Source organism: Pongo abelii, chromosome 1 (assembly GCF_028885655.2).
Source record: "Pongo abelii isolate AG06213 chromosome 1, NHGRI_mPonAbe1-v2.0_pri, whole genome shotgun sequence".
Taxonomy (NCBI): Eukaryota; Metazoa; Chordata; class Mammalia; order Primates; family Hominidae; genus Pongo; species Pongo abelii.
In genome coordinates, this window is record NC_071985.2 from 202366057 (window position 1) to 202378742 (window position 12686).

The window sequence follows — 12686 nt, forward strand, 5'->3', positions numbered from 1 at the left end:
TGGTACACGCCTGTAGTCCCAGCTACTTGTGAGGCTGAGGTGGGAAGATCAAATGAGCCTGGGAGGTCAAGGCTGCACTGAGTTGTGATCTCGCCATTGCACTCCAGCCTGGGCGACAGAGTGAGACCCTGTCTCAAAAAAAGAAAAAGAAAAGAAAAGTTCCCACTGTTACCTTAGCTTATTGACCCAAGTGAAAACCTCAGCACACATAGGATATTCAACTGTGGGGATATCCTGTGTCTTTTAAAATACAAAGTGGTATCCTGCAGAATGGGTGGAAGAGGGAGACCTGTGAAGAGACCCATCTTTTTTTTTTTTTTTTTTTTTTTTTTGAGGCGGAGTTTTGCTCTTGTCACCCAGGCTGGAATGCAGTGGCATGATCTTGGCTCAGTGCAACCTCCGCCTCCCGTGTTCAAGTGATTTCTCCTGCCTCAGCTTCCTGAGTAGCTGGGACTACAGGCGCCCGCCACCACATCCAGCTAATTTTTTGTATTTTTAGTAGAGACAGGGTTTCATCATGTTGGCCAGCCTGGTCTCAAACTCCTGATCTCAGGTGATACACCCGACTCAGCCTTCCAAAGTGCAGGGATTACAGGTGTGAGCCACCACACCCGGCCAAAGAGACCTACCTTAAAGTCCAGGGAGAAGACACAACTGGCTTCATGGGCATGTGACCTCTGCAGTCACACAGGACCCTGCATGTTTTGTTTTTTGTTCTTTGTTTTTTTGAGACACAGTTTCACTCTGTCACCCAGGCTGGAGTGCAGTGGCACAATCTCAGCTCACTGCAACCTCCACCTCCTGGGTTCAAGCAATTCTCATGCCTCAACCTCTTGAGTAGCTGGGATTGCAGGCACGTTTCACCATGCCCAGCTAATTTTTGTATATTTTTTTAATTTTTATTTTTAGAGATGGAGTCTCGCTCTGTCACTAGGCTGGAGTACAGTGGCGTGACCTTGGATCACTGCAATCTCCGTCTCCTGGGTTCAAGCGATTCCCCTGCCTCAACCTCCCTAGTAGCTGGGATTACAGGCATGCACCACCACTCCTGGATAATTTTTTGTATTTTAGTAGAGACGAGGTTTCACCATGTTGGACAGGATGGTCTCGATCTCCTGATTATCTGCCCGCCTTGGCCTCTCAAAGTGCTGGGATTACAGGTGTAAGCCACCACGCCTGGCCTAATTTTTGTATTTTTAGCAGAGATGGGGTTTTGCCATGTTGGCTAGGTTGATCTTGAACTCCTGACCTTAAGTGATCCGTCCGTCTTGGCCTCCCAAAGTCCTGGGATTATAGGGTAAGCCACAGCGCCCGGCCCCCTGCATGTTCTTGATTTCATGCTCTGCTGTGTTGCCATTTTGAAATTCTTAATTTTTTTTTTAGATGGAATTTTGCTCTTGTTGCCCCAGGCTGGAGTGCAGTGGCGTGATCTCAGCTCACCACAACCTCCGCCTCCTGGGTTCAAGCGATTCTCCCACTTCAGCCTCCCGAGTAGCTGGGAATTACAGGCATGTGCCACCACACCTGGCTAATTTTTTTTTGTATTTTTAGTAGAGACAGGGTTTTTCCATGTTGGTCAGGCTGGTCTCGAACGCCTGACCTCGTGATCTGCCCGCCTCAGCCTCCCAAGTGCTGGGATTACAGGCATGAGCCACTGCGTCTGGCCGAAATTCTTAATTTTTTAACAAGAAGTCCTGCATCTTCATTTTGTGCTGGGCCCCCCAAACTATGTAGCCAGTCCTGGAAGAAAACAGTGACACATTTATTTGCATGCTTACTATGTGAGCAGCAAACAAGTGACAGTGCTGGAACCAGGACCCAGGCCGTTTGGGTCCAAAACCACAGGTCCTAACCTACATCTTACCATACTTCCTGTCTCTCGAATCAAAAGGGGTAGTGAGAGTAGAGAGGAGGGGAAAGAATAAGAACCTTCTGTTTCTCCCACCAGAACACTCTTCACTCCCCTGCCTCTCCTTCCTTCCTATTGTCATCTCAGTATCAGTGTCATTTCCTCAAAGAGGTGTTTCCTGGTCTCCAAACCTAAATTATGCCCCTCTCATTCTCTCTTTTCTCCCTTAGTATTTTATTTATTATTTATTTCTTTATTTCTTTATTTTTTCAGAGTTCCGCTTTTGTCGCCTAGGCTAGAGTGCAATAGCATGGTCTTGGCTCCCTGCAACCTCCACCTCCCGGGTTCAAGTGATTCTCCTGCCTCAACCTCCTGACTAGCTGGGATTACAGGTGCCTGATACCATCCCTGCCTAATTTTTGTATTTTTAGTAGAGACGGGGTTTCACCATGTTGGCCAGGCTGGTCTCGAACTCCTGACCTCAGGTGATCCACTCACTTTTGGGAGGCTGATCTCCACTCAGGTGGAGGTTGCAGTGAGCTGATTCGGCCTCCCAAAGTGCTGAAATTACAAGTGTGAGCCACCGTGCCACGTTTCTTCTTTAATATTCTTTAGAGTATTCATCAGAACTTTGTGTATTTATTTGTATATTTCCTTGTTTTAATGACAATCCCTCACTAGACTGTGTGCTCAATGAGGGCAGAGATTTTGTTGGGTTTTGTTCCCTTATCCCCAGCAGAGAACCTGGCACATAGTGGGTATTTCATAAATGTTAGTTGGAAAGTACAGTTTATAGAATGTAATGACAGATCAGATGTAATTGTAGGGAAGCCTGGAGGATGACCTAGGAAATTCCACCTTGGCTAATTGCCAAGGTGAATATAGGAAGTTAGGAGTGGGACGGGAATGATTATGTGGATTTGAGATGTGTCCAGTTCGAGGGCTTTTGAGGGTGGCTTGGAGAAGGCAATCTTCTGCTGGGAAACTTCTGACTGTCCCTACTGCAGCCGACGGTAGGGGCTCCCTACCTCCACCTGGGCAGATCTCTGCCATCACCCATCTCATCGGCGTGCTCTTGGGAGCCTATCTGTTCCCTGGGTGGTGAAGCTCTACGGGATTTGGAACAGTGTTGCAGGTCTCATCTCTGGCCCGCAGGGCCCCTAGGGGTGTGTATGCAATCAGGGCTCAATAAATGCCAGTAGAAGGAAAGAAAGAAGGCGAAAAATGTGGCCAGGCACTCAGGGGAGAGGCTGGGGTGAGGGGCAGATCTGGGAACGTAAATAGAACTAGAAGTCCAAGTTGGAACCCTGGAGCCCTAGAGACAGAGTGGACAGAAAAGTGCTCCAAGCCAGGAGGCCAGGCACAGGGCTAAGCGCTTTATTCACATGACTGCATTTCATCTTCATATCTACACTAAAGAGGCATAATTATTCCTACTTTGTTCATGAGAAAACAGGTCCAGAGAGGTGACGCGATTTGCCCAAGGTCACACAGCGAGTGAGCAGCAAAGTCTGGATTTGACTCAGGGCTGTCGTCCCCTAAGCCCGCACGCACTCTTCCACTTCACTCCCTGCCTCTCCAACCCTCCACCTCCCCTCCCGCGGCCGCCCGCCCCACCCCTCTGCCGTTCCCCCCTCACTCCCTCCCTGTAGGTGGCGGCGGCGGAGCCACGTGGTGGGGCTGGGAAGCCGCGGCCGACGAGAGCCCGGGCGGCTTCCCGAGCTGGGCAGTGCTGCTCTGCGCTGCGCCGCGCTCGGGGCTCGCTCTCCTTGCTCCGCGCTCCCCTCCAGCCGCCCCGGGGCAGGAGGCGCGCCTGACGGACGGCCCGCCAGACAAAGGAGGCGCGGCTCGCCTGAGCCAGCGCGCGGACGGACGGACCATGGACTCGGAGCGCGGGCGGCCGGCCCCAGCCCTGGGGACCCGACACTCCCGGGCCCGGCCTTAGGCGCCCGGCCCCGCCGCCCCGCGCGCCCAACGGGGAGGACGCGGAGCCCGCGCGGCGCGAGCAGGCGGCGGCCGCGGAGCTAGAAGGGCGCCGCGGCGGGCGGCCCGCGCAGCCCCTGGAGCCATGGGCAAGTGCAGCGGGCGCTGCACGCTGGTCGCCTTCTGCTGCCTGCAGCTGGTAAGCGTCGCGTGCCCAGGCAGTCGGGGCAGGGTGGGGCGCGGCGGGGCGCGGTCCCAGGGAGTGCGGGTGGGGTTGCGTGTGTCTCTGTGTGTGTGTCTGGTGCGTGTGCCCGGGCGGGGGGTGGTCTGGAGTCTCGGAGCGGTCGGGCGGAGCCTGCTCCCGCTGGCCGGGCTGTCTCTTTGTGTGCGCTTCTCGCTGCTGTGCCCGGCGCTCCTCGGGTCCCCAAGTGCGTCCTGTGCGCGAGTCCCCGGCCCGCCCGCACTGTACAAGTGGCCTCCTGTTGGGGGATGCGCTGTGGGACTGTGGCTTGCTGGGACTGGGGGTGTGTTTGAGGCTGATCTGTGGATCCGTTGAGGTCCTGCTGTGTGTTTCCTCTAGATCTCTCGTTTGCATGGGTCTCTCCCTTCCTCTGGGTCTCTGCCTCTGATCACCACCCCTCTGTGAGCGTTTCTCACAAAGTCTCTGCTCCCGCGTGTGTCTCTCTGGGTTTCTCTTTGGTGTGTCTCTAGATCGCTGACCATTTCTGGTCCATGTTCATCTGTGTTCTGGGATCTTAGACTCCAAGAACTCTCCAATCCTTTGTGCTGTTTCTGCCTCCCTTCACCTTTCTGACAGGGCAGTCCTGGGAAAGGAGAGCCACCTCCCTGGAGAGAGTCACCAGGAGCTGCCAGATCCTGGGCCAGCCTGACCCAGCCTGGACCACACTTCCTGCTTTGGTCTGGCCGCTGTGGCCATGGGGGTTCCATCAGTCATCAGTTCCACCCACCAGAGCAGCTCCTCTGCCGGGGCCAGCAACAGTGGGGGTGGGGACACTTGGGTGCCCCAGGGAGGACCAGAGCATCTGAGGACACTGTGCCTAGCCCCAGCATAGGGAACTCAGGTTCTTGTCTCAGGGAGGAGTGACTGCAGTGGACTAGAAGAAACAGCGCTGCCCTTCAAATCAGGCCCTGGCAGGGGAATTTGGGGGGGTGGTTAAAGAGAGGCAGGGGTCTCCTACCTACCCTAGAGCTGAGATTAAACAACTAGGGAGGTTGAAGCTGTGCTTCTCCTCTAGGCAGAGGTGCATGGGGACCTCCGTCGCCGAACCCAGGTCTGAGAGTGAGCAGCAAGGAGCCTTAGTCCCCCTCATGCTGGACTCCTTGTTCTGGGTTTCCACTCTTGCCTGCGTCCATCACGCCCTCCCCACCACAGGAGCCAATGATATTGTAGAGTGAAGCTGTGAGCCTGGACATGCAGACCTCCTCATTCGTCTTGCTTCTCTCCTCCTAGGGACACCAGCTTCAAATATGCCATCCACAGACCTGGCCTGGGCAGTGGTAGAAACAGCCCTAGCTCTGGAGATTGTAGCCCTGCTCCCAGCTGTGGGAGACTGGGCAAGTGACTTCCCCCCACTGGCTGGCCTCAGTCTTCTTATCTGTAAAATGATTATCCCTGAGGATTGCAGAGGGGACTAATTAAGATCAGGTGGAATAGAAACTCCAGAAGGGCAGAGGTTGTCTGTTTTTCTTTATCTACTTTGAGGAACATGAAATGCCAAGAAATGTTTAAACCTTTCAGAGGATTCTTCTGTGTTTGTTAATTTTAAAATTTTAAACTAGGGTTTTTTTTTTAATTAGAAAAGTAATATACGTATATTGTAAAAAATAAATACATACATAATCAAACAGGACAGAAGATAAAAGTTTTCTAGGCCAGGCATCGTGGCTCATGACTGTAACCCCAGCACTTTGGGAGGGCGAGATGGGCAGATCACCTGAGGTCAGGAGTTCGAGATCAGCCTGGCCAATATGATGAAACCCCATCTCTGCTAAAAATACAAAAATTAGTCGGGCGTGGTGGCGCACATCTGTAATCCCAGCTACTCGAGAGGCTGAGACACGAGAATCACTTGAACCTGGGAGGCAGAGGTTGCAGTGAGAGAGATCATGCCGCTGCACTTCAGCCTGGACGACAGAGTGAAACTGTGTCTCAAAAAAAAAAAAAAAAAAGTTTTCTTCTCTCTATAACTAGACCCCTCCCCAAAGGTGAACCTGTTAACAGTTTGTCCCATGCTCATTCTCTGTTGGTGATAACAACAGTTAGCTTTGGAGAGCCCTTGACTAAGTATCAGGTACTCTTGGAAGCACTTTTCCATGTATTAACTCATTTAATCCTAACAACCCTATGAAGTAACTTGTACGGAATTCTACAGGAACTAGGACCCAGGCTTTGTTTTGGGGGTTTTGTTTTTGTTTTTGTTTGAGACATGAGCTCGCTCTGTCATCCAGGCCAGAGTGCAGTGGTGCAATCATAGCTCACTACAGCCTCGACCTCCCAGGCTCAAACAATCCTCCCACCCCAGCCTTCTGAGTACCTGGGACTACAGGTGCACACCACCATGCCTAGCTAATTTTTTTGTTTTTTAGAGATGGGTCTCACTGTTGTTGCCCAGGCTGGTCTCGAACTCCTGTGGTCAAGCCATGCTCCCACTTCAGCCTCCCAAGTGCTGGGATTATAGGCATGAGCCACCACATCCAGCCAGGATCCAGGCTTTGAATCCAGGCAATTGGCCAGGTCCTCTGTTGCCTTCTTAATTATAAAATAAGTAGTTCTGGCCCTGGTAAGTCTGGGGCCCCATGGGAGGAGCTCATGGCTCTAGAGAGAAATGAAGGTGGTAGAGAGTCTCTCTGCCTCCCACTTTCCGTCCTCCATGGTTCTCCCTTGCTAAGCTAACCCCACTCTTCCACTTAGAGGATCTCACCAGCACTAGAGGCTTGAGTTAGATGAGACCTGGGTGGGATTCTGGTTCTCCCACGTCCCAGCTGGGTGGCTTTGGGCAGCTTGTGAAGGTTGCACAAGATCATTTGTGGGAGGGACTTGAAAATTGCTCTCTGGGCTCTGTTGCACTATCTGGGCTCATTGCAGAGTGGGCCCTCCAGTTGTCACTAACCCCCATGAGCCCCTACTGCCTGATAGCTTCCATAATGTGCCCCGGGATGTTGGAATTCACCAGCCTGAGGGGAGAAGGGAGTCTTGGTTTTCTCATCCAAGGTACTGAGGGGAAAAAAAAAAGGCTGTTAAATATCTTTCAGCTGAAAACTTAGGAGGAACTGTGTCATTTTTCTTTCTCAAATGGAGTTTAATCGTTACAATGAATCAGGCCAATTCAAAACACTCTTCCTCAGTTGGGATAGATGTGATTTGGGTGACGGAGTGAAGTGTGAGGGTGCCATGGGGTTTAAGGGAAGCAGGTAGGGACTGTGCCTTTCAGATGGATAAGTGTAGGATAGTAGTTAAGTCTCTGGAGTTTGACAGGACAGACCTGGCTTCTAGACCTGCTTCTGTCACTTCCTGGCTGTGCAATTTTGGGCAAGTTGCTTACCCTCTCTGAGCCACATAGTTTTGTCATCTGTTAAATAGAGAGAATATAAAACAGTTCCTAATCCTTAGGGTTGTTGTGAGGACTCAGTCCATATAATGAATTTAGCACTGTGCCAGGTACAGAGTGAGTACTCATTAAACTATAGCTTATTGTTATTATCTTAATGATTCATATCATAGGATGTGTCTATGGCATTGTAGCCCAAACATATCCAGGTGGCCCCCTGCACTGTCCTTTGTGGACTGTCCTTTGTGGGAAGTAGCAGGTAGTTGGGCACTGAGCTGAGAGGCAAAAGACCTGGATTCAAGCCCGGCTCTGCTTCTGACATCCTGCAATTTTGGGCAAGTCTCTTTCATACTCTAGGCTTTGGTTTTTCCATCTGTAAAATGGGAGGAATTATTGGTCTGGCTCGCTGGGATCCTGCCAGCTCTACTTGTCAGAAACTCAGGGTGATGCCTGGACTGGCATGTTTTGTTTATTTATTTTTTATTTTTTAGAGATAGGCGTCTTGCTGTGTTGCCCAGGCTGGAGTGCAGTGGCAATCATAACTCACTGCAGCCCCAAATTCCTGAGCTCAAGTGACCTTCCCACCTCAGCCTCTCAAATAGCTGCAGCCTCAAATTCCTGAGCTCAAATGATCCTCCCACTTCAGCCTCTCAAATAGCTGCAGCCTCAAATTCCTGAGCTCAAGTGATCCTCCCACTTCAGCCTCTCAAATAGCTGCAGCCTCAAATTCCTGAGTTCAAGTGATCCTCATACCTCAGCCTCTCAAATAGCTGGGACAACAGGTGCATGTCACCACACCCGGCTTTGGCATGGCAGTTTTGTTGCATCTTGATCCGGTTCCTTTCTGTAGAACATCTTGGGTCCCTTGCTTTCCAGAATTCTTTTTGGTGTATCATCTTGACAACATTATTAACATATTCACCCTCTAATTTTTAATCCCATGCCTTTTCTCTCTCCTGTCCAAACCCAGCTCTTCCTTTTTCACCTCCTTCCTGAAAACTTACAGGCCACTCTGTTCTTCCTGGAAGGGGATGAACCAGTGAGATTTGCCCTAGGGAATCACCATCAATTTCTTCATCATCATCATTATCATTCCCATTTCAGGAGTCCTGTGCTAAGCACTTTATATGCATTACCTCATTTAACCAAATGAGCATACATATGTAAAGTGCTTGGCAAAGTGCCTAGTACATGTTAAACGATCAATAAACGTTAGCTCTTTTACTGCTTTCATCTTTCTTATTGCAATTCCACACAGTGGGATAGACGTATTTATTACCCCCTTTTTCAGGTGAGGAAATTGAGGTGCGAAGGGGTGTGACGTTTGCCTAAGCTCACTAAGCTAGTCAGTGACAGAACCAAGATGCAAGAACTCTTCTGTCTGAACAGAGAGCCACCCTCTCAGCCCCGTGCTACTCTACTGCTCGTGTTTAACCAGTGTCTGACCCCAGACAGGTCCAAGCCTCAGTTTCCTCATCTGAAAATGAAAATGATCATATTTTGGTAGGCTCATTCTTAGTGCCTGCACTGTGAGCCAGTGAGTGCCCGATAATAGATCACTGCCATGGTTGTTCCTGTCCCAGCTCTGTGTGACCTTGGACACACGCATTCACTCCTCTGGCCACAGTTTCTTCCTTTGTAAAAGAGGAAGAGTCATCTCTAGCTCACAGAGTTGTAGAAAGGGCTTCCTTGGCCAGGTACCAGACACATAGTAGGTACTCAGAAAAATGTTGGTTTCATTCTTTTCCCTTCTAGAAAGCTCTTTGCTTTCTGGAAGGTGGGGGCAGGGGGCAGGATGTAGCTTCCAGCTGAGCTGTGAGTAATGGTGTGAAACATGGTCAACCTGATTGATGTCGTTATTAGCAATAGTGACGGCGAAGACCAGAGGGAGATGGGCTCCAGCAGGGGCCTGCACTCTGGAGCAGCTGCAGCTGCAAGCTCACGGCTTCCTTGGGAGGGTCTGGTTCTGCCTTGGGTGCTTGAGGTCCTTGGGCCAGGTATCAGAGTCAGGAGCGTGAAATTATGCAAGCCACTGGCCCCTTTTGTTCCTCATACCCCTTTGGACAGAGTTGGCAGGGATGATCAACTCCCTTTTGTGAATGAACAGACTGAAGCCAAACTGCCCTCAAGGCCCTTATGAGATGGGCGGAGCAGGGTAGAATGGAGAAGAAGGCCTCCAGGGAACCTGGTGATGGCCCTGGTTCTCCTCCTTTGTAAGGGTAGGTGAGTGGATGGTTTTTAAATAAGCAGCCCATAAATGGCAGCTTCTCTGAGATCTGGCACAGGGGCTAGGAGCACTACATCTGGGATCAGGCCTTGCTTTGTGACTCCCAGGAAGTCCTGCACCCTCTCTGAGTCTCTGCCTTCTTACTTACAAAGTAGTCAGAAGAACAGCTTCTACCCCACGAACGAGCCCATGGCAGTTTGGGGAATTCGCAAGCTGATGCCGGGATAGCCAAGTACGGTCCCTGGCCTAGGAAAGTACTCTCCAGGGCTAGCTATGATTTGCCTTGAGACTTGGACAAGTCACGTCAGCCCCATCTCTGCCTGTATTAGAGGATTTCGTGATCAGGGTCATTCCCACAAACACTGCAGCTGTTCTTTATGTGGAAAATATGGGGCTGAGTGGGAAATTAACATAATGAGAATTTCTTTTTGTTTGGTGTCTGCTATGAGCCAGGCATTGTACTAGGCATTTTATATATGTCTCTTGCTACTGTGTGGCTTATCCGTGGCCGCATAAATGATAGGTACAGAATGAGTATTCAAACTCAGATCTGGGACTCCACAGCTTCTCCCTGCATGCCCCATTGCCCCCTGCTGGTATTGTGGGATGCTGGAGTGGAAGCAGGTGGAGAAATCCAAACCTTTCCTCAGCCACAGGGCTTGTTACCAGATGCCAGATCTAATTGCTTACACAGATGCCCCCTCTCCCCATTCTACCCACCCCCAAGCTCTGTGCTGGACTTAAAAGAGCTGTGATGCATGGCTGGGCGCGGTGGCTCACACCTGTAATCCCAGCACTTTGGGAGGCCGAGGCAGGTGGATCACTTGAGGTCAGGAGTTCGAAACCAGCCTGGCCAACATGGTGAAACTCCATCTCTATTAAAAATACAAAAAATTAGCCAAGCATGGTGATGGGCACCTGTAATTTCAACTACTCGGGAGGCTGAGGCAGGAGAATCATTTGAACCCGGGAGGCGGAGGTTGCAGTGAGCCAAGGAGCTGTGATAACAGATTGAGAAAACCAGGGAATAAACTAACCTGTATCTACAACTGATCCATCCTCATAACAACTCTATGAGATAGGTGTGGTTTTTATACCCATTAACTGATGGGCATACTGAGGCTCAGAAGAGTAAAATGACATCTCTCCAAGGAAACAGGAGATAATAGTCTGAGCCTCAGAGTAGTCATCAAGGGGAAAGGGTTTGAGAACAATTGTTATAAAATCTGGACCAAGCAGAGATAGTCAGCTCTGATCACTGGAACATGTTGTCTCTTCTAGTCAGTCCTTTTATTTTTTATTTTCTATTTTTTTATTCTATGTGGTAGGAGATTCCCAAACTACTCTCCTCTAGTATTAAGGAGAGATGGGTGACAGGAAGGCAGACTAAGGCTACAGGTGTATTTTTAAAAACTAGTTCCAGGCCAGGCGCGGTGGCTCACACCTGTAATCTCAGCATTTTGGGAAGGCAAGGTGGAAGAATCGCTTGAGTCCAGGAGTTTGAGACCAGCCTGGGGAACATAGTGAGACCGCCCCCTGCCCGCATATATATATAAAAGAAGTAGGCCGGACACGGTGGCTCATGCCTGTAATCCCAACACTCTGGGAGGCTGAGACAGGTGGATCACCTGAGGTCGAGAGTTCGAGACCAGCCTGACCAACATGGTGAAACCCCGTCTCTACTAAAAATACAAAATTAGCCAGGCATGGTAGCTCATGCCTGTAATCCCAGCTACTCAGGAGGCTGAGGCAGGAGAATTGCTTGAACCTGGGAGGCAGAGGTTGTGGTGCGCCAAGATCATGCCATTGCATTCCAGCTTGGGCAACAAGAGCAAAACTCCGTCTCAAAAAAAGAAAAAAAAAAAAGTAAAAAGTTAGCTGGGCATGGTAGCATACACCTGTGGTCCCAGCTACTGAGGCAGAGGGGAGGATTGCTTTTGCCCAGGAGGTTGAGGCTGCGGTGAGCCATGATTGCACCACTGCACTACAGCCTGGGCAACACAGTGAGATCCTGTCTCAAAAAAAATAAAAAAATAAAAAAAAGTAAGCTAGTTCCAGCCAAGCACAAAGAGACAAACTTCAGATGTTCTTACTTATTTGTGCGAGCTAAAAATTAAAACAATTGAACTCGCCGGGCGCAGTAATCCCGGCGATTACGCTTGTAATCCTGGCACTTTGGGAGGCCGAGGCGGGCGGATCACAAGGTCAGAAGATCGAGACCATCCTGGCTAACACCATGAAACCCTGTCTCTACTAAAAAATACAAAAAAGTAGCCAGGCATGGTGGCGGGCGCCTGTAGTTCCAGCTACTCGGGAGGCTGAGGCAGGAGAGTGGCATGAACCCAGGAGGCAGAGCTTGCAGTGAGCCGAGATGGTGCCACTGCACTCCAGCCTGGGTGACAGAGCGAGACTCCATCTCAAAAACAGCAACAACAACAACAAAAACAATTGAACTTATGGAGATAGTGTGTAGAATGAGGAGGTTGGGCACGGTGGGTGACGCCTGTAATCCCAGCACTTTGGGAGGCCAAGGTGGGTGGATTGCTTGAGCTCAGGAGTTGGAGACCAGCCTGGGTAACATGGCAAGACCCTGCATCTATTAAAAAAAAAAAAAAAAAGTAGAATAAGGACTACCAGAGGCTGGGAAAGGTAGTCGGGGAGTGGGGAGGTTGTATAAAAACATGGTTAGATAGGATGAATAAATCTTGTCTTTGATAGAACAACAGTGTGACTACAGTCAACGAAATTTACTGTACATTTAAAATAACTGGATGGTGCAGTGGCTTACACCTGTAATCCCAGCACTCTGGGAGGCCAAGGCGGGTGGATTACTTGAGGTCAGGAGTTTGAGACCAGCCTGGCCAACATGGTGAAACCCCATCTGTACTAAAAATACAAAAAATTAGCTGGGCATGGTGGCGGGCACCTGTAATCCCAGCTACTCAGGAGGCTGAGACAGGAGAATCACTTGAACCTGGGAGGCGGAGGTTGCAGTGAGCCGAGATCGTGCCACTACACTCCAGCCTGGGCAAGGAGCAAAACTCCGTCTCAAAAAATAAATAAGTAAAAATAACCCAGAGTATGATTGGATTATTTGTAACACAAAGAAAGGATAAAT

General features: G+C 50.2%; 1 protein-coding gene across 2 annotated transcripts in view; it reads left to right on the top strand.

Moving 5' to 3' along the window:
* Positions 1-3508: 3508 nt before the first annotated feature.
* Positions 3509-12686, top strand: part of NKAIN1 (sodium/potassium transporting ATPase interacting 1) — a 60264-nt gene continuing 51086 nt past the window's right edge. The window contains exon 1 of one of the 2 annotated variants that reach the window (XM_054538427.2): positions 3509-3971. In XM_054538427.2, the coding sequence (XP_054394402.1) occupies positions 3918-3971 (54 nt within the window). In that variant the 5' untranslated portion in view covers positions 3509-3917. The remainder of the gene's footprint in view (positions 3972-12686) is intronic. The other variant, XM_002811145.4, reaches the window with a different exon arrangement.